A 15538-nucleotide genomic window follows, 5' to 3' on the forward strand; every position below is an offset into this window, starting at 1 on the left:
TTTAGGTCTATCCAGTTGCGCCGAGAGGCATTTGAGCGACGCCCGTTGGTGACGCCCCTTTGGAAATGATTTGTCTATGAAGCTTTGCCAGACCATAACTCAGTTACTACTGAGAATGGTCTGGTTTTAACCAGGCTAGTTAAATGTGTGACTAACTATTAAATATAACTGACCAAACAACCAATTGGCATTCTATCTTAAATTCAAGATTATGATAAATGGAGTCAGATAAAGAACATTATAATCAAATTAATTTTGCCCAGCTGAAACACGAACGTGCAGCGGCCTTCAACCGCAGCTCGTTACCTTCCTTGGAATGAGATTTTAGCGGCCTTACAGTTTATTCACTCATGCGAAGAATCTCGGAACTAATAATATTTTTGACTCAAATTAATGCAAATACTGTTTGCAAATAGTCCCAAAAAGATTATTTCCCAACTAGAATTAGACCTAGAATTTCGTTCACTGTTCTGTTTGACCTGGTTACGGCCTTTCTTTGAATTAGTCTATTATTTTAAATAAAATTAAAATCATTCATTATTTCATAATGATTAATTTCTATAGGCTATATTTAAAAAAACAGAGTAGTCAAGAGAAGCCTACGTTCTGAAGAACCGTTCATTTTCAGAAGGATAGTTCATGAAGAACCGTTCATGTTCAGGAAGGAATGTTCAAATTCAGAGGAACAGTTCATGTTCAGAAGAAACATAGATGTTGAAGAACTGTTAATAATAAAGATTGAGAAGATTGGATCAGTTGTGCTCCTTTTTTTTGTGGAATACTTGATACTTGACCCAGAGTCTACCTCCAGGTAAGTTGAGTTTGAGACACTCTGTCTTAAAGTGACAGCAGCCTAATAACCCTACTGATGTCTTTGTCCTTAATGTTCATCTAACCCATCTTCATCTATCACCCACTGCTTTGATAAGGATTAATATTTAAATTATATAGTGAAACTGTTAAGAGTTACACTCAAATTCAGTTTGCTTTTAAAAGTGGCAAAGATGCCAAAGTTGGACTATACTTAAAATGTCTCGGCTTAGTTCCAAGAAAAATCCTCAGTCTGACATTAATGCAAAGCACCTCCAGAGAATGTACACATTAGACCTGGCTGTATTAATAATCGAATACATCGAATTCACGCTCTTTCTAGGACTATAACAAACCAATGCAAGACATCATGTGGGACTGACAGACTTTCACTTTCTATATATTCGCGTATCAGCAAGCCTTAATGAGCGGTTCACCTATTCTCTCCTGAGCTGACTGTGGTGCTCCATACATGTGCTCCACTGTTTCAGCAGAGCCAGACGAGACAGGCCAGCTCATTATCAACACTGCGTTTGACATACTGAGGGATGACAGAACAAACCAGCACACACAATCTTACCTGAACTACCAAGATACACATGCCGATGGTTCCGAGTAGGTGCTTATTATCTTCAAGCCACTCTTCAACTTTCTCATAGCAGCCCTGGAAGACAAGAAAAGTCACGAGATGTGATTTATCTTCCGGGCGAAAGCACTAAGACAAACAGATTGTGTATGTTTCACTTTCTAATTTGCTAGTTGTTAATTTTGATCCAGAGAAAATGAGCTGAACTCCAGCAGCAGTGGAATTCGGTTGAGCACATGCAGGAGCAAGCGAGCGACTGCTGTGGCTGCATTTTTAACGCGCAGTTGCTGGAAAAAAAAAAGCATATTCAGCGATATACTGTAGGTGGCTATGCGGAAAAAAGACAAAACAGCTTTGAGTTGGCGGTGTTGTGGGCTGCTTGTCATACTAAGATACTGAAAATGAAATCCATTTCCAGCACAATCTAAAACTGTGGTGGTAATACAACATAATACCTTTTAGATATCGCAAAACTCTTGGACTTCTGTGCAAAGGCCCCATGTCACATTTTCTTTGGATTAATTACTCATGTTCTATGGATTTAAAACAATTAATGTTGGCTAGCTGTTTAACTTCTGGGGGTGAAGATAAATGTAACAATTAAACAGCTTATGGTTTCAGGCTAACTTTACTACAAATGTGTCCTCGTGTGATTCGCTCCCTTGAAGGCAACGGACTGGAAATCGTGACATTCAAAATTTTCTTTTGTGGCAGTTTTACAAACTTGCTCATTCTGCTTTAATGAAAGAAAAAATGCATTCGAAAAGAACATTGAGAATTCACTAAATGGAATTGTCTCATCTCCTGCACACACTCCATTAGTACCTCTGTGGTAACTAAAAGCTGCAGATAAGACAGATTGACATGTAACATCAGCTACTGATGTACATTACAGCTCTGTCAATAGCACAAAATATTCCCTGAAGAGATCACTGCCATCCCTACAATCACGTTTAACAGTAAAATTTTCAGTAAAAAGAGTTAAATCAACTCTCATAGGAAGAAAAACACATCTAGTGTCCAAAAGTGAGAAGAAATACATAAAGATACATGACTCTGGCACTTTACCGACGCACTTAGAGCTCCTACCAACAGAGATGTCTTAAATCTATGGCTTTTACTGCCTTTCATTTATTAATAATAACTCTTCAAGGACAGAAAAGATAAAGAAAAAAAGAAATCCTCTCAATTATTGCCTCCAGTCCTCTCTCTTATTCTGTCTCGATTCAGAAATGTTCTTTAATGGATATAAGTAGAACAGTCCAAATGTATTCAAATTGAGGATGATTAAGTCATGCATTGGAAACGCAGTATATGTATAGTTCACTTCACATGTCAAGGCAATTACAGATCGGAGGAATTATGGCAACATTGTCATTGGTTTAAGCACAAGCGTCCTCTCACCCGTGTCCAGAACATGTTGGTGGAGTTGCGGCCACACTCCTGATAATGCTCTTGACAGCAGCGGTCGGGCACCACCTTTTCTTTCAGAGCCTCGTGCCAGTCGGTGTACCCGGTTACTCCACAGCACTTCCACTGTCAGGTGGGGGGATAAAGGGGGACAATGATACATTTGATGAATAATTAACCAGGCTAGATTAAGTTCAAGAAATATCTGTGATTATTCAAGGTACACAAAGAGTACCTCAGCTTGGATGATATTCCAGGCGTTTCTCAGCCCAATGTTGTTGTCTGTGTTGTAGAGAGCAAGGCCATCTTTCAAGTCCTGCTTTGCGTTCTCACTGACCTGTGAAAAGTAGAAGGAAGTTCAGTCATAATCCATCACGTGTCATCTTGATAGCACCATTATTTTAGCAAGCAGACAACTTAATAATAACAATTTCATATAATGTTTGAACTTAAAGTGTTTGTGCTAATTTAAAATTTTAAGTTTAGTCAACTTAAATATCCAAATTGTCACTTAGTACAACTTCACATTTCAAGTTGCCTTAAAAATTTTTTTTTACAGTGTTTATATACATTGTATTACAGTGAGGAAAATAAGTATTTGAACACCCTGCTATTTTGCAAGTTATCCTACTTAGAAATCACGGAGGGGTTTGAAATTGTCATCGTAGGTGCATGTCCACTGTGAGAGACATAATCTAAAAAAAAGTATTTGAACACCTGTCTATCAGCTAGAATTCTGACCCTCAAAGACCTGTTAGTCTGCCTTTAAAATGTCCACCTCCACTCCATTTATTATCCTAAATTAGATGCACCTGTTTGAGGTCGTTAGCTGCATAAAGTCCACCCCATACAATCAGTAAGAATCCAATTATTAACATGGCCAAGACCAAAGAGCTGTCCAAAGATAATAGAGACAAAATTGTACACCTCCACAAGGCTGGAAAGGGCTACGGGGAAATTGCCAAGCAGCTTGTTGAAAAAAGGTCCACTGTTGGAGCAATCATTAGAAAATGGAAGAAGCTAAACATGACTGTCAATCTCCCTCGGACTGGGGCTCCATGCAAGATCTCACCTTGTGGGGTCTCAATGATCCTAAGAAAGGTGAGTGACCAGCTCCTCCCGTGTAGTTCTGGCTGATTTATGACCTGAAAAGAGCTGGGACCACCGTTTCCAAGGTTACTGTTGGTAATACACTAAGACGTCATGGTTTGAAATCATGCATGGCACGGAAGGTTCCCCTGCTTAAACCAGCACATGTCCAGGCCCGTCTTAAGTTTGCCAATGACCATTTGGATGATAAAGAGGAGTTATGGGAGAAAGCCATATGGTCAGATGAGACCAAAATAGAACTTTTTGGTCATAATTCCACTAAACATGTTTGGAGGAAGAAGAATGATGAGTACCATCCCAAGAACACCATCCCTACTGTGAAGCATGGGGGTGGTAGCATCATGCTTTGTGGGTGTTTTTCTGCACATGGGACAGGGCGACTGCACTGTATTAAGGAGAGGATGTATTGCGAGATTTTGGGGAACAACCTCCTTCCCTCAGTTAGAGCATTGAAGATGGGTCGAGGCTGGGTCTTCCAACATGACAATGACCCGAAGCACACAGCCAGGATAACCAAGGAGTGGCTCTGTAAGAAGCATATCAAGGTTCTGGCGTGGCCTAGCCAGTCTGTCAGTCAGTCAGACCTAAACCCAATAGAGAATCTTTGGAGGGAGCTCAAACTCCGTGTTTCTCAGCGACAGGCCAGAAACCTGACTGATCTAGAGAAGATCTGTGTGGAGGAGTGGGCCAAAATCCCTCCTGCAGTGTGTGCAAACCTGGTGAAAAACTACAGGAAACGTTTGACCTCTGTAAATGCAAACAAAGGCTACTGTACCAAATATTAACATTGATTTTCTCAGGTGTTCAAATACTTATCTGCAGCTGTACCATACAAATAAATAGTTAAAAAATCATACATTGTGATTTCTGGATTTTTTTTTTTAGATTATGTCTCTCACAGTGGACATGCACATACGATGACAATTTCAGACCCCTCCATGATTTCTAAGTGGGAGAACTTGCAAAATAGCAGGGTGTTCAAATACTTATTTTACTCACTGTATATAGTTTATATTTCTACATCATTTGTATTTATAATAATGAATGAATTATATCTTTCTTACCTATCTTTTTTAACCGAATACATTATTATACATTCAATTAATTTTAGCTTGAAAGCTTGAATATATATTCATTCATAAATATGTGTATACTATAAGTAACGTGAGGAACAGATTACAATCTGCTTGTCTACCCTAATAAGGAGGCTTTAGTCAATACCTTCCCACGGGTTCTTGACTACTATGTAAAATTAATGTAATTAGCATCATTAATTGAATGGCATAGTGAGTACGGTGTTAAAAAAAAGCATGCCGCCATTGCCGCTGGAGGACAACATACTCATATACGCCACTCTGGAATCACTATCATTTTCCCCTCGGCTGTGGTAGATAAATATTTCACTGGCAGTTTTAATGAGGTGTACGATCTCACATTAGTGGTTCAGTGCACTCTGGCCCAGAGCGACGGAAGTGTGGGGTGATTACAGTTTGACAGAGTGGTGGTCCTGATACAGACGCACACCAGATTAACATCGTTTCACCCAAGAGAAAAGAGAAAACACAATATTCCGGAATTTCAGGCATATTTCAGTGAAAGATCTCTCACACAGAGCTATAAATAAGATATATAGAGATAATATCTGCAGCTTTAACATGATTTATTGTCACAGTTTGAATTTCTGTTGTATTTATTGTATTATCACAACACTCCCTGTTGCTCACATCTAAAAGACTCTGAACTTCTGAGGAAAATGTGACTGGTGCCTGTGCATGATGCTAGGATGTTGTGGGTGGTTGTCAGGACATTGCTAGTTGATTGAAAACATTTCTATCAATTTGTAGATTTCAAAGTATTATAGATATGATTTGGGACACTTCATTGATGCAAATCTATTGCATCTTTTTTGCCCGTTTTATCATCTTCCAGGCAGAAATCATGAATTAAATCACTTAGGGTTAGTAGCATCACAGCTCTACTCAATAAACCACACAAAATAAAGGGATAGTTCACCCAAAAATAAAAATTCTGCCATCATTTAATCACCCTCAAGTTGTTTCAAACCTGTATGAATATCTTTCTTCTGCTGAACACAAAACACAATATTTTGAAGAATGTTGGTAACCAAACAGTTGATGGGCCCCGCTGACTTCCAAAGTATTCTATACTATGGAAGTCAATGGGGCCCATCAACTGTATTATTACCCATATTTGTCAAAATATCTTTTTATATTCAGCAGAAGAAAGAAATTCAAACATGTTTGGAACAACTTGCGTGTGAACTATCCATTTAAGGTATCATTCATGTCTCAGGAAACACAAATTGTAAAAAAAAAATGTTAAGGTGTGGGATGAAAGGATGAGTAATAGTAATGCTCGCCTTAGCAAATACCACTAATAATAAAGCAAACTGAAACATTCATGTTTTAAAACCTCTTTAAATGCAGAGGGAAATGAATGAATGAAGAGTATGAAATTTCATTCTGATAATCTTTCAAATATATGTGGAAATTGGGCTAAAATTTTCTCTAGAGACCCTGTCATGTGAAATGAAAATGTTCTGCATTCATTCCCGGGATGCCATGATGAAATAAATTCAGCCAATGATGCAGAACGGCAGCAAGGCAAGATATTAAAAAAGCTGGTATAAGGCATATGTCTCTCACTGGAGTGTACACTCATTAGTGCCAGACACTTTTCCTGGTGGGTACACTGTGTGAGTAGCCACGTTTCAGAATGGAGAATAAAACGAAAGTTGAATAAGCACCATCATCCTTTTCTACGAAAACATCTTGAGACCTCCGAGTCTCATTATACAAGAATACATCAAAGCACACTCTCAACTCCATCAGGGAACGCTGTGACATCACTCCTTTTACGTCCTGCTTGGAACACAACTGTATGGTAATGGCTGTTCTTTCATACCTAAAGAAAAGCGTCCCAATTACCAGCAACACGAGACTCCCATATTCCACACGGTCCAATTATAATTAGGCTCAGACTTGTAATAAACTCTTAATCATTTTGTGCCAAATAAAAAAAAACTCACGCAATTCTGTTCATCCTGTTCAAACAGCAAAATAGCATGTCTATTAGAGGGATGTTACATGTCCGACTAAGCCTCCTTAATCCCATGAGCTGCGATAGGGTTCCTAGAAAATTGAATTATATATTTTTTTAATTAATAATTTTTTTTTTTTTTACAAGAATTAATTCTCACAGAGCAATTAAAAGACACATAATGTACAGTGTCAGGTCATACAATTAAAGACAAAGTAGTGTGAATATTTCAAAGGTTTGTGGTTGGTATGATTTTTTAAAGAAATTAATCGTTCTTCAGCAAGGATGCATTAAATTGATCAATGACAATGATGATCAATGAAAAAAAAAAAACTCCACATTTCTCACAAAAGATTTATATTTCAAACAAATGCTGTTCTTTCTATTTATCAAAGAATCCTGAAAAAAAAATCAGTTTTCATAAAAATATTAAGTGGCTTGTAAACAGTTTTCAGCAGGGCTCTGACAAAAACTTTCTTTAATTGCTTTTAAACATATCTTTAATTCTGAGAACTTTTAATAATAACATTAATATTATTAATAATAATAACAACATAAAATGTGCAGCGAGTTGCTGGTCCCCAGTGACTTCCATTGTATACGTTTTCCTACCAATGGGGACCAGCAACTGTTCTCTTCTTTTGTGTTCAGCACAAGAAAGAAATTAATACAGGTTAAGAGCAACATTAGAGTGAGTAAATAATGACAGAATTGATTTTTTTGGGGTGAACTATCCCTTTAAGAACAAACGGCCGCATGTTTACGGTCACTTAAGAGATGCATCCGATTTTCTCTCAAATGTTTACTTTCAATTTTGACATAACCAACTGTGTTTATGTAAACCTTTTCAATATATTTGACAGTATTAGCACAATAAGACTTGAAAGATAACTTGATTTCCAGTAATCAGGCGCTGATTGACGGGCTTTTAGTAAAATAACTTGCATCCCTTAATTAATAAACTGTATTTAACATAACAGCCAATAATGCACAAATGAGATATACATAGCTTATCGTATTTGTGCATGTAGTTTAAACTCGGCGATAAAAAAACAGCCATGAATGAGAGCATGTTGGAAATAAAAGCGCTGAATTTATTTCTCTCTCTCTGTTTATGCTCTCGTGAAGTCACGTTCGTTCACTCACCATTGATGCTCCAGCATGGCCACCGTACGTAACGTAACAAGACCCACTCGTTTAAAACTCCTTCAATTATATTAACGTCTGCTATATAACATTTATATAATATACATTTAAATAATTACAGCTCTGTGGAAATTAATTATTATGAGGCCTATCTCCGCAAGAGACGTTCTCTGTAAACGTATAGATGAAATCAGCGCTCTGTCATCAGTATTTCATAATCTAGACAAAAACATTATTAATAATTCTGATAACGTGCCAGATGAGATGGTCTCTGTAATAGCGATGTATTCACGGTTTTGTTTATTTTTCTGACTATGTTTGTGTATTCCAGAGAATATTCCAGCGCGTTCCATTCACTCTTCACTCTTTAGTCTATTAAACAACACATACACCTTTTAAAACTGTAGTTTAAAACGAATGCTTATATTTATGGGGAGTTGATACACTCATTCACCTGTAATTTATTTATGTTCTCCATTTGAAAACATTAGACTTTGTACATTTATTTTGCCAGTTGTTAATATGCTGTTGTTATAAATGAAAAGATACACCAGCAGTAATGTTAAAAAGACACTTTAGTGACATTGCACTGTATTTCTTTCTTCAATTGCACTCTTTCAGACTATGTTTATTGCTGTAGAAGTGTGTTTTGTTTTATATGTAAGAAGTGAAATTGAAAATATTACAGTGTTTAACCCTCAGAACCCGAGAAACGCGCCCGCGTGTTTTGCTGGATTTTTCCTCATAACAGTGTAAAACAACTTAAAATACTCCGTCATTTTTGGCCTCACAGACATGAACGATATGTCTTTACAAAGCTTAAAGTGTCTACTTTTATTTTTTGTACACTCAAAATAAAAACTAAATGTTGTGCTTTTCGCTAAATAAAGAAAACAAAGGATGCATGCTCCGTCTGTCTTCCTGTGAAGTCTATTCTGAAATGTGTCTGAAAATGAACTCTTTATAGAGATCTCTTTATAAAGCTTGGAATGTCTACTTTTAAATTAAGTCATTTATATTTTAAAAATATATTCTCTGTTTATGTAATCCATATGAAAACAGCGAAAGGCACAGTTCCACACAGCTCACATATTACTGTAGCCCTGTTTGTGCTGAATACAGTGTACTTAGAATTTAGCCATCAATATCAATTAAAGCAACTGAAAAAAACACAAATGTCAGAGCATGTCAAAACTTCTTCGGGGCCACAAAATAGCCTTATGGTCCTAAGGGTTAAAAAGTGTTAAATAAAAGACAGAGTTTGTTCAGTTCAGTGCTGTTGCAATAATTGTGAAAAACAGAAATAACAATACATAAATATTGGTTCTATATATCGGTTATCGGGCACATAAACATGCAAATAATCAGTATTGGTTATAAAAAAAATCAATATCAGTCGATCACTAGCTTTCAGTGCCTGTGCGCATCGGGTGTATGGGCTCAGAAAAGCGCATTTAGACCTAGACCTTTACATTGTAATAATATTTCACAATATTACTGTACTTTTGATCAGAGACACTCTAAACCCCTTAACAATAGCCTGGGAACAGCAAATATGTATCCAGTAATCACGAATCTCCGGAAAAGTTACTGAAAGTCATGGAAATTCATCAGTCAAAAGATATGGGAATATATTTCATGAAAGGTTTCATGGTAATATAATGCACACCATCGTTGAAATGCAGCAGTCATGTCAAATAATCTAGTAATCTTTCTTCTCATCCAAACGTCCACAAAGAGGGCTAGTGGAGGACGTTGGAATGACTCTTTTCTGACAACAAAAGGAAGCTGTTCTATCCTCAGAGGCGAGCGCCATCCGCAATGATAAATACCCTGTCACTGAAATGAAAAGTATTGGTGAGGTGGTGCTCTGATCATATTCTGCTCCAGTCGCCATCTTGCAAGCCCTAAGGGATGAGTTATGCTAATGCAACATACTGTTAGGAGAATCGTGTTATGCAGAAAGTTAATTTCTTTGGAGTTCATGGGAAGAGTGCCAGTGTAAACGAAAGGTTACTGTAAGGAAGTCACGATCGGACTGTCAATCTAAATCTACACTAAACAGGAAGAAACAAAAACTATTCAATTTGTCAAACAACTTGCACAAAATAGGTTCAAGGAATTGAAACCTACAACTTCTCAATTAGCATCTCATATCATCACCAAGAGCCTTTAAATCCACTATTGCATACTATACTAGAGCTGAAAAAGTGAATGGAGCATATGTTTCCCATGGCCTGTGGCTGCTTGTAGCTAATGCATAGCTCATTAGGAGTTTGTATACCTGGCCTTGGGTTCTGTTTAAATAATGTCTGTCCAGTTGGATACAGTCTCAGAACACACAATCCAAAGCCATTTCAGCCAGCGCAAGCATCTGGATCGTGTGAATAACCGAGCGGCTCTTGGTGTTTGAGTTGTAATCATTCCTCTCGTTGGTTTCCCATGTTCTCAAGCAACTTGTTAATGTAAAGATGTTAGTGTTTGTTTGGGAATGTGGAAGGTTTGACCAGAGGGTCAGATGTTAGATGTAGCTAATGGATGACATCATTATCTTCTTTACCAACAATTCTTGGGGTAAACTGGGAGCGGAAACCAGAGCGAATGGTTATACAGAGAGAAAACTGTGTGTTTTTCTTCTGGTCTTGTGTGTGTTTGAGTCTCCAGAGTGTGGATAGGTTTGGACAGGTTTGTCATATTGTTACCCTGGGGGCTTGGGTTTGTGGAGATGTGTCAGCACAATGTGTGTGTGCCGAGGAAAGCCTGCTGTTTACTAAAGGGTAGAGGAAGAGGAAGATAAGGTCAGACAACAGATTCTTCACTGTCCATCCCCTCTGCCTATGCCAAAAAGAAAAAGTTTTGAGAAATTTACAGAATGCAAACACACACCCCTGGATCATAACCAAGTTCAACCAAAAAAGGAAAACGCTATAAAATTGGTCAATATGACCCTAATGACCCTATATTCCAAGTCATCTGAAGCCATATAATAGGTTGGTGTGATTCATTGCTTGGCTTTCCTCATAAGAATTTGCATTGCTCATTATTAAACTGTTTCGGTTCTCGAGTTCAACTCACTGACTCAATGATTCTCTTGTAGTAGTAGCAGTCAGAGGGTGGGAAGATTATATCAGTGAATGGAGTGGCTTATTTTACTATTTATTTTTCTAATGTCACTTACAAATTTACTTTCAAAAATGGCTATTGAAAAATGGTATTACTACTACTACTACTACTACTTTGAAGAAGTAAACTACTGTGTAAGGATGTTATACATCTCTTCATGTTATACATGTTATAATTTCAATTTAAACAGAACTTTTATTTTGATGGGTTGTTGTAAAGACCTTTGAGTTCCCGTGTGTATAATATGTATAATATGACGATAATTTTAACAAAAAATTAAATGGTGAAATGCTTGTGAAGTTAAATCAGCATCTCTGCAGATGAAGTTCATGTATTCATGTTCGCAAATAGTGAGATGGCAGACGCTGAAAACACCACAAGTGCCACTTTTTTGATTGCTCCCTTTGATTGGTCACAAGCGTCACTTTTTTGATTCCTTTCACGGTGCATTGTGGGATTTTTAGAGCGTGAATGTTTCAGTGCGCTGGAAGGATTTTGCGATTGAGACCTTAAAATGGCAGACTCCCTGATCAGTGCCCTGATTTAGATAGCAGTATTTTTGAGCTTTAATATTTACAGACACTAGTCCATATCGTGATTTGATTCATTGCACAGCCCAACCTTTGATTTTTTCTTCCAAAAATTCTGTGACATTCAGACATGATGTACAGTACATGATGTACATTCTTTGTACAGTAATTTGTGACTGGATTCTGTGATTCTGTCCACACTTTCGGTATCACGGAAATCATAGGGCTCTACATGCTATTTGCCATGTTAAAGAAAGTTAGTTGTTTGGCTTATTTATTGTCGTTACAATCATTAATAAGAAGGGTATGCAGTTAATAGAGGTCCACTCTCAATACACTCTAAATAGCGCTTTTTGTGGCCATTGAATAGATTGTTTCAGCTACAGACTGGTATGCTGGTATTTGGAAAAATACATATTGTACACTAATTTAAAACCGGTATACCGGTTCATCTCAGTGCCCAGCACTAGTTAATAGTGACTGAATTTTCATTCTACAATGAACTATCCCATTAACAAACATTTGCACTTTGGAAATGTTCCATTAGCACAAATAAAAGCTTCCTGATGTAAATGCCTGTCATGGGATGGTAAGTGCCTCTCATGGGATGGTAATTTCAGGCCCAGATGATGGGCCAGACTCTTGATCAGCAAGGGAAAGTCTGGCCATGCTGTGTGCTGGCAAGATACGCGCAGTGTGGGACCTACTGTCACGCAGTCAGGTGCTTGAAACCTGGCATGGAGTCCTTAGAAACCCTGGCTGCCCGCCCCACCAGATCAGGTACTTTACAAGACACATTTGCTACTTTAAGCTCATGAAGTGTAAAATGACTGTTTATATAGTCAAGCCTGATGTAAATAATTTTAACACGGGCACATTGTTGGTTTGTTTAACGCGAGGAAATTGGTTTAATTCAGAGCCAAAATCAGCCAGTAAACAAGCAACCACAATAATGCTACCCCTTGAGATCACAAGCTTTACACTCCCAGAATCACCTTGTAAATAACAGGAAACACAATGGAGACCAGTGTTTTGTGCGACTAAATTATGATACGAGTTTGGGGACCTTTAAAATGGTACCTGGAGTTTTACTTCTCATCAAAAGCAGTCTCAATCCATCCCCTGCACATGTGGGTCGCTATTCATTTTTAGAGCATCCCTAATTGTGTCGGTTTTACTCATGTAATGGCACAACATTAGAGGCTAAAAACTGTTAGTCATCTATGGATTAAACCGTAACCACAGCTGAGGAGGCGAAAGTGTGCGGTAATGCTCCTCATCCGTCTATGTAAGCCTATCCGAAAAATCACGCTCCTGTGCTTCCCCCTTTTCAAACCGGCTAATATGGCTTCATTTGGCCGCCATCCTGCGGCACACACGCTGGAATGAGGTCATGAGCGTAAAGACTGATGCTCTAATCTGGTGCCTAGCCTTCGCCATCTGCTGCAGTCAGATGGTGGGTCATTGCAGGGCCCACGTGTGTTCTTTAATCCACAGCCTTCATGTACGCTCAGTGAGGTGAAGACCTACTATACCTTTGTTTCTCCAACATGCTAGCAGGAGGGAAGCATCTTGCTGAGATTAAGATCGAGGATGGCAAAAAAAACATCACTACTGAAACTTTACAGCTATCAAATTATGAAATTACAGATAGATTGGAATTCTGTAAATGTAACATTTAATAAATTCGTTTTTTAAGTGGCATATTTATACATTTACACACAAATATATCAGTCACAAACTGTTTTTCTTATTCTCATGAAATGGTTGAACAGTTTTGCTGCTTAATATTTACAGTATGTGGAAACTTTTTTTGGGATTCTCTGAATAAAAACGTCAAAAGAACAGCACTTATCTGAAATAGAACAAGGAGAGAGTCTTTACTGTCATTTTTGATACATTTAATATTATGGCCCCACTTTATATTAGGGGGCCTAAACTACTATGTACTTACATAAAAAAATAAGTACAATGTACTTACTGTGTTCAAATTGTATTGCAAAACACCTTTGCTGATATTGAGGTGGGATACGGGTAGGGTTAGGGACAGGTGTGGTGGTATGGGTAAGTTTACGGGTAGGGTTAGGTGTAAGGAAAGTGTCAACTGTGTAACTACATATGTAATTACAGAAATTAATTACAGATGTAATTACATGCAGGTATTTTTTTTAAATGTAAGTACAATGTAAAAACATGTATGTACACAATAAGTGCATTGTAGCAAATGATTAATTAAAATGTTAGTACATAGTAGTTAAGGCCACCTAATATAAAGTGGGTCCAATATTATTAATATTATGTAATATTACACATTTTTATATGAAATATTATATCTATATTAGTGCTGTCAAATCGATTAATCGCATCCGAAATAAAGTTTGTGTTAACATAATATATGTGTGTACGTTTTTTTTTATATTTATATCTAAAATATTTATATGTATATATAATATAAATTATATAAATATATATACACAGTATACACACCACACACACACACACACACACACACACACACACACACACACACACACACACACACACACACACACACACACACACACACACACACACACACACACACACACACACACACACACACACACACACACACACACACACACACACACACACACACACACACACACACACACACACACACACACACACACACACACACACACACACACACACACACACACACACACAGATGGATAGATTTTGAGCTTTAGACATGAAATTTAATCAAATGTTTTTTTTTTTTTTTTAGTTTTGAACATGGAATTTATTATATCAGAAAAATGTACAACGAATCTCATATATATAATATATATATATATATACCACCTGTTTTTGTACATAAAATCAACGTGCCTAATAATTCTGCACTCCCTGTATATATATATATATATATATACAGGGAGTGCAGAATTATTAGGCACGTTGATTTTCTGATCATATTTTTTTTCCAGGCACATTTTACCAATTCCAAACCACAGTAATCCTAATAACTACTATTGATTTAGTATTTAATAATGTATAAGTGATATATAATTGTTCATGAAGGCTGGAAATGAAAATCACCTTATATTCAGGTGTGCAGAATTATTAGGCATGTTTTCTTTTACAGATAAATTGAACCAAAAAAGAGATTTAACTCAGACTGAAAAGTCAAAAAGTATTAAATGCCCATGAGAAGGATGCAATACTAATGCAATACTAGACATTGCAGTTAAGGCATGACCATTGGACAGTGAAATGCTCGTTAGGTCAGCAGGATCTGACAAAAACAGGTGGTGAAGAAAAGACACCTATTAACCGCAAAAGAATTAAGAATTAAGGTGAAGAATTAAGGGTGAAACCATCAGGAACCCTTTAGTCTCCAGCGCCACCATTTTCCAGAGCTGCAACCTACCTGGAGTCTCCAGAAGTGCAAGGTGTCAGGATCTCAGAGACTTCAGTTAGGTAAAGAATCCTAAAAAATGACCCCCACTAAATAAGAATCACAAGCTGAAGTGTTGTAAAATACATGAAGAAGGTTTTTTTATAGGCTTTATGGACAGATAGGTTGAGAGTGACTCTTGAAGGACCAGCACCACATCCTCTAGTACCACTGTTTGAAGAATTCATCTTCCAGAATCTGGCAGTACGTTTTGGGAGTTCATTTTAGTCCATCCTGAAGTCCGTTTTGCAGAGATGGACTAAAATGAACTCCCAAAACGTACTGCCAGATTCTGGAAGATGAATTCTTCAAACAGTGGTA

At 37.4% G+C, this 15538-nt stretch overlaps 1 protein-coding gene across 1 annotated transcript in view; it reads right to left on the reverse strand.

Annotated features, from left to right (window-relative positions):
- Positions 1–15538, reverse strand: part of tspan9a (tetraspanin 9a) — a 111383-nt gene that overhangs the window by 10049 nt on the left and 85796 nt on the right. The window contains exons 3-5 of the mRNA XM_079825508.1: positions 3042–3143; positions 2801–2932; positions 1391–1474 (exon numbers count right to left, since the gene is read on the reverse strand). Coding sequence (XP_079681634.1) covers positions 1391–1474; positions 2801–2932; positions 3042–3143 — 318 coding nt within the window. The remainder of the gene's footprint in view (positions 1–1390; positions 1475–2800; positions 2933–3041; positions 3144–15538) is intronic.

Source organism: Gobio gobio (genome assembly GCF_949357685.1).
Source record: "Gobio gobio genome assembly, chromosome: 9".
NCBI lineage: Eukaryota > Metazoa > Chordata > Actinopteri > Cypriniformes > Gobionidae > Gobio > Gobio gobio.